General features: G+C 43.5%; 1 protein-coding gene across 2 annotated transcripts in view; it reads right to left on the minus strand.

Annotated features, from left to right (window-relative positions):
• LOC147616975 (DNA ligase 4-like) overlaps window positions 1-16,427 on the minus strand; it is a 74,113-nt gene that overhangs the window by 41,716 nt on the left and 15,970 nt on the right. For both annotated transcript variants that reach the window (XM_086776621.1, XM_086776620.1), the window contains exons 2-11: window positions 5,199-5,274; window positions 4,957-5,081; window positions 4,816-4,850; window positions 4,560-4,609; window positions 3,837-3,920; window positions 3,569-3,667; window positions 3,429-3,477; window positions 3,235-3,322; window positions 2,558-2,761; window positions 2,338-2,463 (exon numbers count right to left, since the gene is read on the minus strand). In XM_086776621.1, the coding sequence (XP_086632747.1) occupies window positions 2,338-2,463; window positions 2,558-2,761; window positions 3,235-3,322; window positions 3,429-3,477; window positions 3,569-3,667; window positions 3,837-3,920; window positions 4,560-4,609; window positions 4,816-4,850; window positions 4,957-5,081; window positions 5,199-5,274 (936 nt within the window). The remainder of the gene's footprint in view (window positions 1-2,337; window positions 2,464-2,557; window positions 2,762-3,234; window positions 3,323-3,428; window positions 3,478-3,568; window positions 3,668-3,836; window positions 3,921-4,559; window positions 4,610-4,815; window positions 4,851-4,956; window positions 5,082-5,198; window positions 5,275-16,427) is intronic.

Here is a 16,427-nt window from a genome sequence, read left to right on the forward strand (position 1 = left end):
GGCTATGTCACGTTCCCATTGATAGATAATTGACAACATCATAGCTTGGGTTATCTGGACAGCCATGCATAGCGTCCATGGACAGAATTCAGATCTTAGCTTATCAGACCCTTTCTTGCATTCGGACTGAGAGTGTGCATACACTCATGGCCATTTGAATACAAGGCTCCTCTAGATCTGCAATTGCCATAGAAAGAGCTTCGTCAATTAATGGAAAGACTCCATTCTTTTCTGAGTTTTCCTTTTGCTTATCTTTTTGTGTTCAGTCACCTTTATGGTTTATTCATGCTATTGATTCCTTGAGCCTTGGCTCTTGTGTTGTTTCTATCATAACGCTGTCATATGATATTTTTACTTTTAAGATGGTTGCCCAGGCACAGGGTTAACAGGATTGTCCAAGATCAAAATATGTGGCATCAAGCTTCCCATCCCAAGTCTGTCTTTTCCTCAATACGATTTGTAAAGGGTAAGAAGTATCCTTCTCCCTCCTTGCCTGAATTGCCAAGTCACGTGCTTTTAGTTTCCTATGTGTATCCTCTTCTGCCTCATACCTACCTCTATTGCCTCCCTTATCACAGCCTGCCATATCAAAAACACATATTCCTTGGAAGTTCACAGCTCCCTCAGCACAGCTCTTAGAATGAAGCTAAGAGGCAGCACTTAGTTTTGCCAAATTTTCTCTCGTGAATGATGGTGGGAAGAAAAGGAGGAGCATAAGAAGGGTGCATTACAATGCTGGAACCCCTGTGTGCAGGCCACGTAGCCAAAAGAGTGTGAACGATATCACTCCATATACTGCAAATACACTGGGTGAAATAAACCTGAATACCCTCAAAGGCCTCCAAGCATCTGGTCTTCCAGATATGCAGCACACGATACTAGCAATAATCTCCCAGGTGGTTTCAATACTCAGTGGTGTGTATCGTAACTGGGGGATATCCTGAAGCAAACATCTCTGAGCTATGCCCCTGCAGGCAAGTATAACAAGATCTTCTCCCCTGCCCTCAAAAAGAAGCTGGGCCAGACTGAATCAACCATGCAATAGCACCCCAAATAATATAGATAGGATCACTCCTCAATCTGCCCAAGAGCTGGGCTATAGATACGCAGATCCTCTGTGATCCCCTCCACTCCCATAACCAATGCTGGGCATCTAGGACAAGAGGGGTCCACACCAAAAAAAGATCTCCACCGGTTGGTGGGCAACCCACCGTGTAGAAACAGCCAGAAGTAGGATACATCCCTCCTCGTGTACGAGTGCCAAAGTCTTTGCTAGAATCTCCGCAGAATGGGGGGTGTAATGCGATACCTCTCTCCCAGTGAGGCTTCAGAGTGGGAACTCTCTAGGTCTGTCCAAGCATGAGCAACCTGGTGTTACACACAGTGTAGTTGAAGAAATGTATGCTCCTCATGAGGTTAGTCACATCAGTCCATTTCCACTCACCAGGGTCCCAATGTAGATATCTGCTGATAGGGCAACCCACCATATAAACATAGGCACCACGAAGCATGAGTAACCATCATGGGGGGAAGGGTCAGTATACAAATGCTTCCCAGAGCGACCCACTACTGTGATCAACTCTACATCACATCTCTCCATCCACCACATCCAAAGTGAATGGAATAGAAGGCATCCGCTGATCTAGGAAGCATCTGTCTCAACAAAGGTCTCATGCTGCTCCAGTCTCTGATAATGGTGGGAGTTAACTAAGTGGAGAAGAAGGTGCCCTATACTCTACCTCAGTAAAGATGAACTGTGAACTGAGCAGTCAAGTGACAAAAAGGCACCCACATTTCTCCCACTCACTTTGGGATGTGCATAACTGAGCTTGCACACATATTCCGACTCTCACATTGAAGTTTTAATTACATCACTAGAACTTTGACAAATGCACCACCACCACCACATTAAGTAAAAATAAAATCATACAAAGGGAGAATTCAAACCAAAAGGTAGGGAGATCTCCACCAATCGGGGGCACTATGCTGCCATGAAAGCCCCGTAGGACTGGAGGAGAAAGTACTATGCAGCACCACCTTCTTTGACCACCCCACTGGGGCACTTTTCTCACATCACGAATCTAAGGATAGGTTTTAGATTTGGCTTTTACTTAGGTGAGTACGTAGAATGTCAAGAGAGGAGCTTGCCAAGGCACTCAGAGCACTCCCATTTGAAAGCACCTCAGGAACAGTTTACAAGAGGTTAAAGTGGTCTATTGCCTTGCAGTGAAATACACGAAGAGATGAGAATGCCAGAATCTTAACCATAGACAAATCTCTTCACCTACTTAACCCATGGTAGAATAAGGAAAGACCTTGAACACAAAGGCAACCAACCTTTTGCTTCACGTGCAATAATGTGGGTGACAGACTGCACGTAGCTAGGCACCGTTCTCCCTCCAGAGCGCTTTATTTGTACCTGTAGAGATTCCTTCTCTTGGAGATTTCCACCACTACAAATATCTTGAGAGGACTGTCAAGGATCTCAGCTATGCTCTTTAAGTTAGTCATGAATTTACCTATCGGTACACAACACGCTTGATTTCTCATAGGATACAAAAGATTAGACTTTCGAAAAAACCATCAACTTGCTCAACATGTGAGACATCCAGATTCTGCAAATGAGGCAAAACTGACTGCTGTCTCCTTCCATGTGTTTTCCTCCCCATTTGTATTGATTGACAAAGTTGGTTGTATTTCTGAGGTCCATGCAACATACTATTGCCATGTTCTTTTGCAGCTTTGATGATATCCTCAAACTCTGCAACATAAAAGTACTTCCAAGATTTGCACACTGGGGCAGTCGAATCAAAAACACAAGGGGGTTTTTTGTGCGTGCACACACACACGCATGCATGCCAGAGAAAGAAATAAAGTTATATTTATGTCTTACAAAAAGCCCAATGGGCCTATGAGACAAAAGATGATTACAAGTATCCATGGAATATCATCATCATGGAAAACTGAAACAAGACTTAAACTGAAACTGGAAACCTAGTAACTGAAGCTTAGTCCTAGGTAAATGCACATAACAAAAGGGGGAGCATGCTACAAAGTATACAAGAATGATCAGAGGAGGGGGGTTGTGTGTGTTAAGAGGAGGGGAGTTGTGCTAGAGAGAAGGAGTACAGGTATTGTGGGGTGTGTGGGTGCGCGTGCATGCCTGTTCACGTGCATGCAAACACACGCCCTTAGAAAACAAGGGTGTAGCACTTGGAGAATGGATTTTTTCACCTTGCACACGAAGAGCGTCATTCCAGCACTTATCATATCTCACTTTAATGATCCTTGGAAATCGAAACGTCCATCCTGCTTTAAATGTCTGTAATATGCAAACAGAAATTCAAGAAAGCACGACAATCTGGTTAGCATCACCTATGATCAAAGTCAAAGGTTAAAAGATGGCCCCAATTCAGAACTTTCTATACCTGGGTTGGATAGACACGTTTCTCAGACGATATTTGCAGAACAACTGACCTGCAAGCCAAAAGGATGTCCACCACTTCAATCTTTCCACTCTTGAAAAAACATGCATTTTCTTGCTAACGAAATTGCTCTAAAGGCTTACATCTCTGGCCTTGAGATCCAAACATCGGGACACTCATAGCGGCTATTTGTGACCATGTAGCCACATGTAGGCGGCGGTTTACCTCCTTTCTCATTCTTTCTGAAGAATTATTCAAGGTAGTAAGATAGGATAAGGGCATTCATGATGATGCACCAACACAAACATAGTCCTTGGCTTCACAACAGCACTAGCAAAACCATGTGAATGATTCCAAAACCCAAACCCCTTTCAGAATGGACTCTCTGCACATTAAGCAATAAAAACGCACATGATATAAGGAGAAAGCTTGCTCTCCAAAAAAAAGAACTCTTCCTCAGAGAGACCTTGCCCGCATCGACAGATCGATACAAACCTGCAGCCAAAGAAAATATCTTATTCATATAGTACTTCCAGATTGACAGCCATATATTTGCTTCCAATTTGTGGTATTGTAACACTGGCAAAGAGTCATGAAACTACAAGGCTTATATGTGAAGACATGGTCCATCTTCTGCTGCTGCAATCAATATCAAAGTTAATACAATTTTGCAGCAGGATTGAGCATCTATTTATTTAAGTCAAGCTTAGGAAAGCTTCGGGCCTTATATGACAACTGTATGGACCTGGTGATTAAGCTGGTTGGCATTCTGAGCTGCACTCTACAGCAAGGTTGCGGAGCCTTGAGAGCGTGTATACAGGCTGGGAAGGTCAGCATCAGCACTGGTACAGGGCTTGCACTTGTCTGGGAGCATCTAATTCCTTTGAACAAAAGTAACTCCTTCTGGGCATCTATACAAATAGAGTATGGATCTGAAGATTTTACTAGTTAGTGACCTGAGCTGCAATCTGCAGGGGAGCAGTGTAAGGCAAGGTTGTGCAGCCTTGAGAATTTCCACTATTGACAGTATAGCGTGAGAAAAAAGAGCCAAGTGCATGTAGCAGTAACCCCGCACAGTAAACCAGCAGGCTTGCTACTCACAGTTACCTCAAAAAGACCGATTAATGCATATACCTGAATGAGTCCCCACGCCCATCCACCAAGGCCAACAAGTAGGATGCAATCTGCCATTCAAGAAATTATCATACTTGCATTAAATTAAACCACATAGTGGGTGCTTCAACCATGACTCTTCGCTTTCTGTTAAGAGAGCATCGCAGCATAAAACATCGAGCAAGTATTCAAACATCGACTAGAAAGGATTTGAGATTGCAGTAAAGTCCTTGAGATTAATTTTGACTAGCCAAACATGTAATTCAATCCCATTTACCTTCCCACCACGAGAGCCCGTCCCAAAATAGCCACCTGCCAAAAGAACATTGTCAAACAATAATCAAGGTTTCTTTAAGCAAGAATACAGACAACAAAATTGTAAGTCATACTGTAACCATGGTAGGTTAACAAAAATCACCAATGATAAGAAGGTCAAGATCACTGCCCACAAAAACATAATCAGGCTTAATTTTGCACCAACGACCGTCCCGATTGTCCGGTGCCCACTGCGAACCGAGATTTTTCACAACTATACCTTCATTCCTGGATCATTGAAAAACAGCTCTTTTTATTTTCAAAACGAAGAGGAAGTATTGGCAGTGCATTAGCATTTCAACATAAAGATTTGCAAAACACCCAGAACGAGAAAAAAAATATTACCCTTTCTCCACCATTTTCCAAAAAAACTCTTTCAGTTCATCTAAGCAAGTGGGTAATATTGCCCATTCTGAATCTTCTGCAAGAGAGTAACAATAAACCCTCTCTCTCTCTCCCTCTCTCTCTCTCTCACATGATATTGTATCCTCTCACTATATTCCAGTCACCTCCATAGCGTACCCCCCCTCGCTATATTCCAGTTCCAGTTTCATTTTCTAGGTGCCAGTAGTATCATCTTTATTTTTCATTTTCTGGGTTTTTTTATCCAGACATTGTATCAGATCCACCATGATGTAACTTTTGGTCTCATAGGTCATTATGGCCTTTTGAAGACGTTAATATAACATTTCATTTCATTTCATTTCATTTCTCTCAAGCGTTGCAGACCCAACACTTTATACCAGGCTCTTGAAAGTGAGCCAGAAAGCACTCTCTACAAGCGGGCAAGGGCTGAATACACACACACACACACACAAACACACAACACGAATATTTCTGTGTATGTGTGTGTGTGTGTGTGTGTGTGCGCGCGCGCGCGCGCACATGCTTTGAGTGCAAAAAGTTTGGACATATGGCATCTCAATGCCCTCTGGTCCTCCATAAGATGCCGCCTGATGCCTTGCCCATCCCAATGCAAAATAAGGACACTCCTGGTCCTTCAAGGGTTAAAAACAAAAGTCTAAAGACTCCTGTTATGCCTCAAGAAAAAGGCAAAGTGCCAGTCTCTTCTAATATGAATGTAGCTGTGGCTAATCCCTCTACTTCTTCACCAAAAGGAAAAGAAAAGACACTTCAAGAAACATCTCAGCCACCACCACGCAGGACAATTATCCCCAGGCGTCCTTTGCCTTCTAGAACTTGGAATGGAGCCTCCTCCAGTGGGCATACCCCAGAAGAAAATTCTGGAATTGGCATCACCTGGGCTACTGTAACTGCAAGTCGTACTCTATTTCCCAAAGAAGAGGCTGCTAGCTTGCTAGCCACCCGTCTAATAGATATTCCTCCTCCTGATCGGGGTGAAGACCCTGTGGAGGAAATGCAAGCTTGAGCTACTTTTTTTGTTCATACTGTACATACACTATAAATATGATGTCATATATCACAGTTTTGACTCTCAATGTACAGGGTTTGTGTGACCCTAAAAAGTGGAAGATGGTTTGGGCATATTTGAAGCGTATGCAGCCAGATATCGCTGCTCTTCAGGAACACAATCAACATCACTATGCTGGATAGCAAGGCCATTATGCTGGTTATGATATTTTTTATGCAGGCCACCATGCCTTTTCGGGTGTACTTTTTCTTGTGAAACATCATTTGCAGCCAGTCATGGCATTTAATGACCTCCAAGGCAGATGGATGGTTATGCAGTGCTTTATTCAGGGTGAAATCTTTGAATTTGCATCAATATATGCACCTCAATCCTCTCAGGCTAGAGGACAGATATGGCAACAAATGAAATTGTACCCTTGGAGACAGAAAGCATTCATATGTGGAGATTTCAATAATGCCCCTCAACCTGGTGATAATACATCCGGTCGTACACATATGCTTGCTACTGAGAGGTCTTCGTGGGCAGATTTTGTAGCAATGCTTAATCTGATTGATCTTTGGAAAGAATCTCAGCCTCTGATGCCTGGGTATACCTTCCAACATAATGCACAACCCACTTACAAAGCTCGCTTGGATCGATGGTATCAGCTTGATCCGTTTCATTATGATGGCTGCTCTTCCAAAGAATTTTTCAAGAGTTTACATTCCAGAAAACAAGCTGCATCTATATGTCGCACTTTAATTTCAGATGACACGTGGACCTCCACCCGAGCACAATTGGCTGCGACTTGTGTTACCCATTTCTCCTCTCAATTTGGTGAGGACGATTCTCACGCCATGGAAGTGTATGATGCACGTCATCGGTTATTACAGCATGTATCCCCCATCCTTTCTGCTACTCAGGCGCAACAACTAGAAACAAAATTCTCTGAACAAGAACTGTCTGATGCAATCAGGTCTTGTGGCCGATGGAAAGCTCCAGGATGGGATGGCCTTACAGTTGAATTTTTTCTTGCATATTGGGACACCCTCAAATTACCTTTGCTGCGTATGGTAAACATTGCCTGGGAGACAAGGCAAATGCCAGCTTCCTGGAAAAAAGGATTAGTGAAGCTGTTGCCTAAAAAACACTTATGTCAGTCTTTGGCAGATTGGAGACCAATTACCCTTATGCCGGTGATATACAAGATTATGAGTAAAATGGTTGTCGATCGCATTAAGGGTTGCTTGAATGATGGACTCCATTCTGCACAGTATGGATTTATTCCCCGCAGGCACATTACAGATAACATTGCAAATGCTTATATATTGCAAGTGGATATTGCTAAGGCTTTTGATACTATTAAATGGGGGTTCATTCAAGAAACCATGCGTGCTCTGGGATTTGGAGAAAAAATGCAGAATATCATTTACTGGCTTTATGCTGATAGCCAGGCGGCTTGTATATTGTCAGGAGATCTCTCAGAATCATGGACTTTGCATCGTTCAGTTAGGCAGGGATGCCCTTTAAGTGCTCTTTTGTATGCTATAGCGACGCATCCCATGCTTCTTTATATGGATCATTTGGTTGATACTGGCAGTCTTCATGGATTGGACATTCAGAATAGACCTCAGTTGGTTGCTCAGGCATATGCTGACGATTCTTTTTTTCTTCCTCGCAATACACATCAAGATCTCTCTACTTTGATGCAGGCTCTTTCTTTGTTTGCACTTGCGGCTGGCCTACAAATCAATTTTCAGAAATCTAAATTGTTGCCTCTGCATTCAAAACAGTGGCATAATTTGCTATGGTTAGGGGAAATAGTTCACTCCACTCATTTGATTCGGCATTTGGGATATCCTTTGGGATGGGCAGTCACTCGCCGTCAACAAACAGATTGGGTCTTGGCAAAGCTCAAGAAAAAGTTGGAATACTGGAAACTTGCAACATGGCCATTGCATGTTCGTGTACAGATTCTCAAATCCATCTTGGTTGCCTATATTCAGTTCTACCTTCCTCTCATCAAGTTTTCTCAGGGGGAGCTGAAATTATTTATGTCCACCATCTTGGAGATATTCTGGAGGTCGAAGCAAGGGAAAAAGAGTGTACGTTTGCTTTCGGCAAATCGTTTGTGTACCCCTAAAATGCATGGAGACTTGAATATCCTTAATTTACAGGTGCATATTCTTGCCCACAGAGGTAAACTGATGCTTCAATTTCTGGAAGGCACTCAGCCTTGGACAACGATGATCCGTCATTTGTTACTTCATCTGACGACTTCGGCTTTTGCCCATTGGCAACCTACTCATTGGGATTTTATTCTTGGTTGCATTACTCGCAAAATTAAGGGCTGTCCTCTCATTTCTGGCTTACTTGCTAATTGGAAGCTTGTCCTTTCAAATTTAAAATGGAATGGTCGTGGCTCCTTACAAGGCAACTCTCTCCGCGCTGAGAGCATCCACTGGTCCAAAGCATTTTCAGTTCCCCTGGCAGTGCAAGAACCCCGGCGTTCATATTTTCTCCACTCAAAGGGTGTTACCTCTGTGGGAGATGTCATCCATCCTGATGGCTCCCCTCTTTCTTTTCCACAGGCTGCTGCACATTATGGCTTGGGACCTCATTATCGTCGTCCTTGGCGTGATATAATTCAGATGCTTCAGCCTTTTTTGCCGATTCCACTGTTGGAAATTCGAGATCGCTTGCAGGATTGAACTATCTCCTCTTTTGATTCTTCATGCCATCCCTTGAGGCTATCTGATATTACAGTTGCTGGTCTGTATAAACATTTGTTGCCATTGCCTTGGGTTTCTGAACGGGCAAATCTCTTCTGGCATATGCATCGGTCATCTTGGTGGTGGAAAAGATGATTGCGATCTCTTTGGCAGTCGAAGCTTCCTCTTCGACAACAGCTCTTTTTGTGGTGCGTTCTTTTGGCTGTTATTCCCTCAGGACAGTTTCTAGCACGCAGACATATATCCTCATCCACTTGCCATAGATGCTCTGCTTCCAGGAAGACAGTCATTCATATTTTTTGGAGCTGTCCTTCTTCTCGTCAGTTTTTCTTCCTCTCATCCAGCTTCTGCGGGCTAGATTTCCAAATATGATATTTGGAAAGTTTTTCTGGCTATTTGGTCTTCATTTGCCCAGACCAGAGTTCTCTCTTTTCTTCTCATGGGTGCGCTACTGGGCTTTATGGACACTATGGAAAGTTCGCAACCATGGAGTTTTCGATTATGCGGTTTTTTCTGCATTTTCTTTTTTTCGGTACTCCCTGCATCAATCTTTCTTCGACTGCATGCAGGTTGACCAAATAGATCATGATGTATATTTGTCTTATATTGACATCTTCAGTTGATGTACTTTGGGACTATCTACTTTGGATAGTCATCTTGTAAATCTAATATACTTATGATTCCACACAAAAAAAAAAGTGTGTGCGCGCGCGCGCTGTCAGGACGTGGGCGGTATCGCTGGGCAAGTGCGAGACTTCTAGCTGTGAGAGCAGCTTCAAATCCCAGCAAGGAAACAGAATATATATCTCTTCAAGGGGGTTATGACATCTCAATTTTGGTCGACATATACATGTGTCAATTCACTGATAAGGAACATGTTCATAGCACACCCACATCACACTCATGCATCCAAGGTTGAAGGGAGGTTTCCAATGAGGAAAACGACAGCATCCCCTTGTTTCCTTGCTCGTCAATTCTTGGATTAAAAAAAAGCCTTTTATCCCTAGCCTCACACAAACAACTCCAGAAGCCACTATCAATTGCAATTACATAGAATATTAATAATGATTGGCTATGAAGAGTGTTTACTCAGAGTATGCGCAGCTTCAACGTCGATTGTTGTTGACTTGCAGAAGCCTTAGAATTGATAAGAGTCTTCATGTAGAAGTATGGGATCATCTTGGTCCGGTTCAGCTCAAAGATCGCCATCATGGCATGGAGACGGGCGCACAAGACCTTCTCTCACTCACAGATAGAGGTGCATGCCTAGAACTAAAGATTCTTTTTCACTACATTCGGGGGGTACTCTATTCAGTGACTGAAGCAATCAGGTTGTAAAGAAGCTTTCGTGATTTAGTTTGATGATGGCTTGCAAAACAAGGCTCAAAGTCACTCGAGATAAAGCTGGTTCTCACTTAGCACACCTTCACGACTCTCAGACACTGGCGGCGGCTATACAAACAAGCAACAAAACTCTGCGCTTAGAGGTGCACTCAACAAGAACCCATCTCATCCCTCTGCTCTGCGGCGGCAGCTATACAAACCCAAAAAATAAACACGCCCCCCCCCCCCCCCCCCCCCCGGCGCCTCTGCTCTGCGCTTCTAGACGACCACCACCTCTCTGCTCCCCCCCCCCCGCAGTATTACCAACCCCGGCGTCTGTTTCAACGAGCGGCAACTCCTCCACACCCCACGATCACACCAAAGACAACAATGGATGCAACACTTCTTCACCAATAATGGGATGAACAGATCTTCCCCAGCCCGAATGCTCTCATGCACAAAAGCGCTCTCTTAACTGGTTTAGCTGCAGGTTTTTTCTCTCTCCATTCTCGTACAAGCTTCAGCAGCATCTCCCTTTTTTTTTTACACCGTGGTTTCCAGAGTCTCCCCGGCCAGGTCCGCCTCTCGTTTCTTCTGGATATTTGCGCCGTGTGCCTCTTTGGATCTCCATGTGCTTACTATTCTTATTTGCACATATGCGCTTATTCACCCTTGGCTGCTACGTTAACTTTAGCAACTTGGGATCCACTTCACACCAACATACATACACACCATCCAACTATACCTCAAGTTTTGGATGGGCCATGGATTCACCACACATTTAGCCCACCCCATGGATCAAACACATTCATGTGTTTGATATCTCCTTTTTCTTCAAACCTCTCTCTCCACCACCCACTTTATAACATTATATACAATATCAACATCATGACCCATTATCACATTTCCCTCTTGGATCAAAAGGGATCAACACCCTTTTCCATAACCATCAAACTGCACCCACGACCTTCCAAAAACAATGCTTCCCACAACCTTTGAATCATCAGCATCATTATTACCAAGACACGGCCATTCCAGATTGGTGCCCTGCATTTAGTAACCACCCGCACACCACACTCATGTACTGAGGCTTCGAGACCTGGCTCAGCTTCAGCTTGTCTTATTGAACCTCATTTACAATATGAACATATGTACATGGGCATCATATAATGACTCAAGTCATGGCACTTAATCCCATGCATCTGAATTTGTATTTAATGGCCTCACATGCATGGTTTCACACCATAGACGTGCCATGGCACGACATCCACCCCCTCTAAACCTGCACATCCTTCGGTATGTGCCAAGTCATCATCAAGATCCACATATATCTGGATGTTATCTTCATCTTCTACATTACCAGGAAGATCATCCTCTTCCTCTTCAACCATATCCATGTTATCACTATCAAGCCTCTCATCTTGAGTCTCCTGCGAATCAAAAGGATCACTGTCATGCCTTCTTTTAAACATCTTGATCCTTTTGCCTGCTACAAGATTCTTTATCTCTGTTCCATCAAGCTCACACAGGGTATACGTGGCATTTCCATGCACATGCTTGACAATGTAAGGGCCAAACCATCTTTTTGCAAACTTCCTTTGCACAGTGAACTGGTTGTCAAGACTACTATCATACATTAGGACCCAATCACCTTCTTCAATGGGTTTTGGCCGGAGTCTGTGTCTTCTATCAAATCTTTCTTTATTTTTCAACCTTGCATCTTTCAAACGAGCTTTAGCAAGCTCTTCATCTTCAGGCCTTCTCTCCAACTGCCTCATTCGCAATGCAAGGAGGTCTTCCTTGTTTAATTCTTCCACCCAGGGTAATACATTCCAAGTTGGGACTACTTCTTCAACTAGCATTACCGGCTTCTGACCATACATTAATTCTGCAGGCATGTATCCTGTTACTGAGCTATGAGTTGTACGGTCAGCGCATAAAGCATATGGTAGCAGCCTTGGCCACTCCCGCATTCTTCCTCTACATGCCTTAGCCAAAGCTTTAATGATTGGAGGATGTCCTCGCTCGCTTTTACCATTGCCCTCAGGGTTGTAAGCACATGTTAGGGCCAATTTGATGCCAATTCTAGAAAAGAATTCCCTCGCTTCTTCAGCATCTAGCTCACCCCTGTCAGTTGTTATTTTCCCAACACAACCATACCGGCAAATCACATCTTCCAAGAGAAATTTGCATACTGTTTCCGTGCTCTTTGTTCTAAGAGCACGCCCTTCCACCTGATTTGTCAGGTCCTCTCTTGCAAGTACTACGTACCGCATCTGCCAGATTCCCAAGGGCATTGTAACTAGATCCACTACCCATTTGTAGTGCACGGCAGGTGGGTAGGTTGGTTGCAGGCCATCACGATGTCGCACATTCGAGTACATTTGACATACCATGCATGTTTCCACATATTGGGATACATCCTTGTACATTCCTTTCCACCAATATCTTTCCTTTATTTTGATAAAGGTGGCCCACACACTTCGATGTCCAGCCCAGAGACTCTCATGGAATTCTTTCATGAGCTTCCCTTGAGTCTCTTTATCACATATAACTCTCTGTGGCATAGCATTCCTCTGCTTAGGATGCTTCCACAGGTACCCATTCTTTAGAAAATACCCATATGCCTTTCTGCGGATCCTCTTGAATTCTAAATCAGACCAATTTTCCTACCTTGTCAAGGTACTCAAGTATTGGCCAATAAGCAACCAATCTCCTTCATACATTTCCTCAGTAAAAGACTCAAGTGCATTTGATGAGCATGCATGGTCCCCTTTTGCATGTGCAGTAGTATAGAACTTTGTGCCTACATCATCAATGTCACTAATCATCCCTTCTAATTCTTCATACCTGGCTCTTGATAGCATATCTGCAACTGGGTTGTCCTTCCCTGCAATATGCTTAAACTCAAGATTTAGTGACTTGATATAGGCAATCCACCTGAGCATAGCGATATCTGGAGTGGTGCAGCTTGCAATCATCCCAAGGAGTGGCAAGCAGTCAGTTTCCACAAGCACGGATGCTCCAATAAGATATTCTTTTTCACATTTTAGAGCAGTGACTACTCCCAATAACTCCCTCTTGATCTGCGGATAATTTCGCTGGCGAATGCTCAGTAGCTTTGCTCCAAACCTGATTACATACCTGTGATCATCCTCATCATCTTGCCCTACTGCCCATCCTATCCCAGTAGGACTAGTATCAACTGTTACAATCACAGGCCTGCCACACTCAAAATCTACCTTCCTTAGAGTAGGTGATGATTGGAGCAGACATTTCAGCTTCCGCATAGCTTTAATATGTGCAGCACTCCATAAAAATCTCTGATTTTTCCTCAAAAGTTGGTAGAGAGGATCTGCTACATGTGCATAATGTGGGATCCATATAACATAAAAGACACATGCACCAAGAAATCTCCTCACCTCTGTAACATTAATGCATATCTCTTTCATTCTTTATATCGCATCTATCTTGGCTGGACAAGGTCTGCGCCCATTAGTACTACAAAGATGCCCCACGATTAGTACTTCACCAACCCCAAACACTGATTTCAATCCAGACAAAGTAAGATTCACCTCTTCAAGCCTGGATAGAATTTTATCACAATCTTTTATATGATTTGCCACAAACTTGCGGCACCCTTTCGAATCCAAATCCCCATCTTTATCTTTTTCATCATAGCCTTTTATGGACACATCATCCAGAAAAGGCATAGTTATTTGTGGTATGAAGTCTCGTAAGACTTTATTCATTCCATTCATCATATGCGCCACTAAGTTGGTGGCTCCCTGTGGTAAGGTGCACATCCTTACCAAACCCAAAGGAGTTTTCATTGTGGTCATGTCCCTGCTTTGTATATCCAGCTGGAACTGATCATATCCCGAATACAGATCACCCATAGAGTATATAGCTTTCCCTGCAAATGCTTCTACAAACTCGTCTACAATCGGACCTGCTCCCACATTCCTGATTGTGACCTTGTTAACAGGTTGCATGTCTTGAATGAAGCGCAATGCTCCATTTTTCTTTGGCACGGTAAACCATCTGTTGGAGTATGGAGCGCATGATGGCTCCAAAATTCCCATCTTGATCTTTTCTTTTAGTAATTCCATCAGCTTTGGCAAGAGAGCTTTTGGTACTGGAATCGGCCGCAGGTTCCACGGCACATGTGGAACAGTGAAGATCACCATTGGCGCTATTATGCTTGGATCAACACAGCCTATCTCATGCGGCTGAAAAGCAAAGGCCTTCCCATGTTTTACAAGCATCTCCTCAAAGCATTCCTTTTCAACTAGTAACAGGAAATCCTTGTCACCGATCTTCAGCTCTTTTAGAGTTTCCTGTGTAAACTTATGCCCAATTTTCTTCGGATCTCTGAGATTCGGTTGCATAGAGGCTTCATCTATCTTCTCCTTGCTTTCTCGTGGCAGGGGCAAGGCAACTGGTTTCACCTTCTTTGCAACCGTTTTATACTTTGTATCAACACGAGCATCCATCTCACAATACATGTTTTTACATTCCATTCCCTCAAATTCCCGGATTATATCATACATCCCCATAGATGACACTTTTACCATCTCATTCCCACCCTGTAAGCATGCACTTTCCATGGCAAAAAGCTCACCCATAGTATCCACAAATGACACCTCGTCAAGCACACCTGAAATAAACTCATTTTTCTCCAAAAGACCACACTGCTCAAGACTTTTTTGTACATTTTGTACATATCGACGCATACCACGCTTCAAATCCTTGCTTTTTACAAAGACTATTGACCCATAGCTAGAGAATCTCTGAAAGTTTGCTGAAAAGGTATTTACATTGATTGAGTCCTGCGAGAACTCATTGCCCCTTGTACCATTGCAATCCCGCTTTACAATGGCACCTGGCCAAAATCCCTCATCTCCCTGTAGTTCATGAATTCTCTGTTTATCTTTGGGAGTGACTGTTCTCGAAGAGACTCGCGGTTCCTTTCATGGTTGATGCAAATTGTCAAGAACTGAACAGCTTTCTTGCCATCTTTGCTCCTTATTCTTGCATATGCTGAGCCATCGTCTAAGACTTTTGTCTCCATCCTCACAACTGTAATATAGGGTTGCCCAAGGATGAGGGGATACGATGACATCTCCTGGACAAAGAAGTTCTGATCATCTTTCACATCCCCTATAGTTATCCTTACATTTGGACAGGCTGCATAGAGCTCTCGAGATGAGTTATTAGCCGCCTTAATCATCCACCCATGATCTACATCCATTGGCCACTTACATTTGTTGTAGAGGTTTTTAGCCATAAGATTTATTTCAGACCTTAAGGCAACATACGGCTCTTCCAAGTCTCCTATCTTGACAAGGGTTTCAGTGGTGGCCCTTGCCCAATGGTTCCTGGAGTAATGACTTTTTGCAAGACCTTCTTTTTCATCATCCTCATCCACAAAGCGCACTTGTCGTGCCCCTCCAGTAGAGTGACTGCATTCCACCACATTCTCTCTCTCTTCCTTTTGTTGTACCTGTACTCCATGAGTCTTGGAAGTGCTTGTCTCCCCCTGTGATGGAATAGATTCAATTATGGACTGCCTTTTTCTTCGTATAATATCAATTATCTCATCATGGAATTCTTTCTTTGCAATCCCCAAGACTTCCCCTAATGTAAATTCCACCCTACTGTTTAGAATCCTTTCTTCTAGCACCTTTTTGAGATCCGTTGCAGCTTCAATATCAGATTGGAGCTTGTAGAGCGGACTTTTCCCTTTACCCTTCTCCTTCTCATGCTTCATCTTTGCTGGCGCTTCTTCCATTGATACTTCCTGTGGAGGCTGGTTATGTGGCGGAGGCACATGTGATGGCCCAGGGTCCTTCTTTCCACTACCACGAGTGACCCTTTTTGATGACCCTCCTTCCTCATTTTCCCTCTTACGCTTTTCCTCAACCTGTGCCTCATTATTCTGGCATTTTGCAATATAGGCATGAACAGATAGAGAATCCACAGGTTCTTCCCAGCCAGTCTCAAGACGTATACAGTCTCCTGCCTCATACAAAGCCTGCTTAGACACCTTCTTTGACGCAATTAGCTCCATTGTTGATGGCCAAAAATCTTCATTCTCATAGTCTTCATCCTTCTCAGATTCCTGCTTTGATTGACTGGCCTTTA

The sequence above is a fragment of the Cibotium barometz genome, chromosome 37 (genome assembly GCF_041138505.1).
Source record: "Cibotium barometz isolate CiBa-2024 chromosome 37, ASM4113850v1, whole genome shotgun sequence".
In the NCBI taxonomy this organism is placed as follows: Eukaryota; Viridiplantae; Streptophyta; class Polypodiopsida; order Cyatheales; family Cibotiaceae; genus Cibotium; species Cibotium barometz.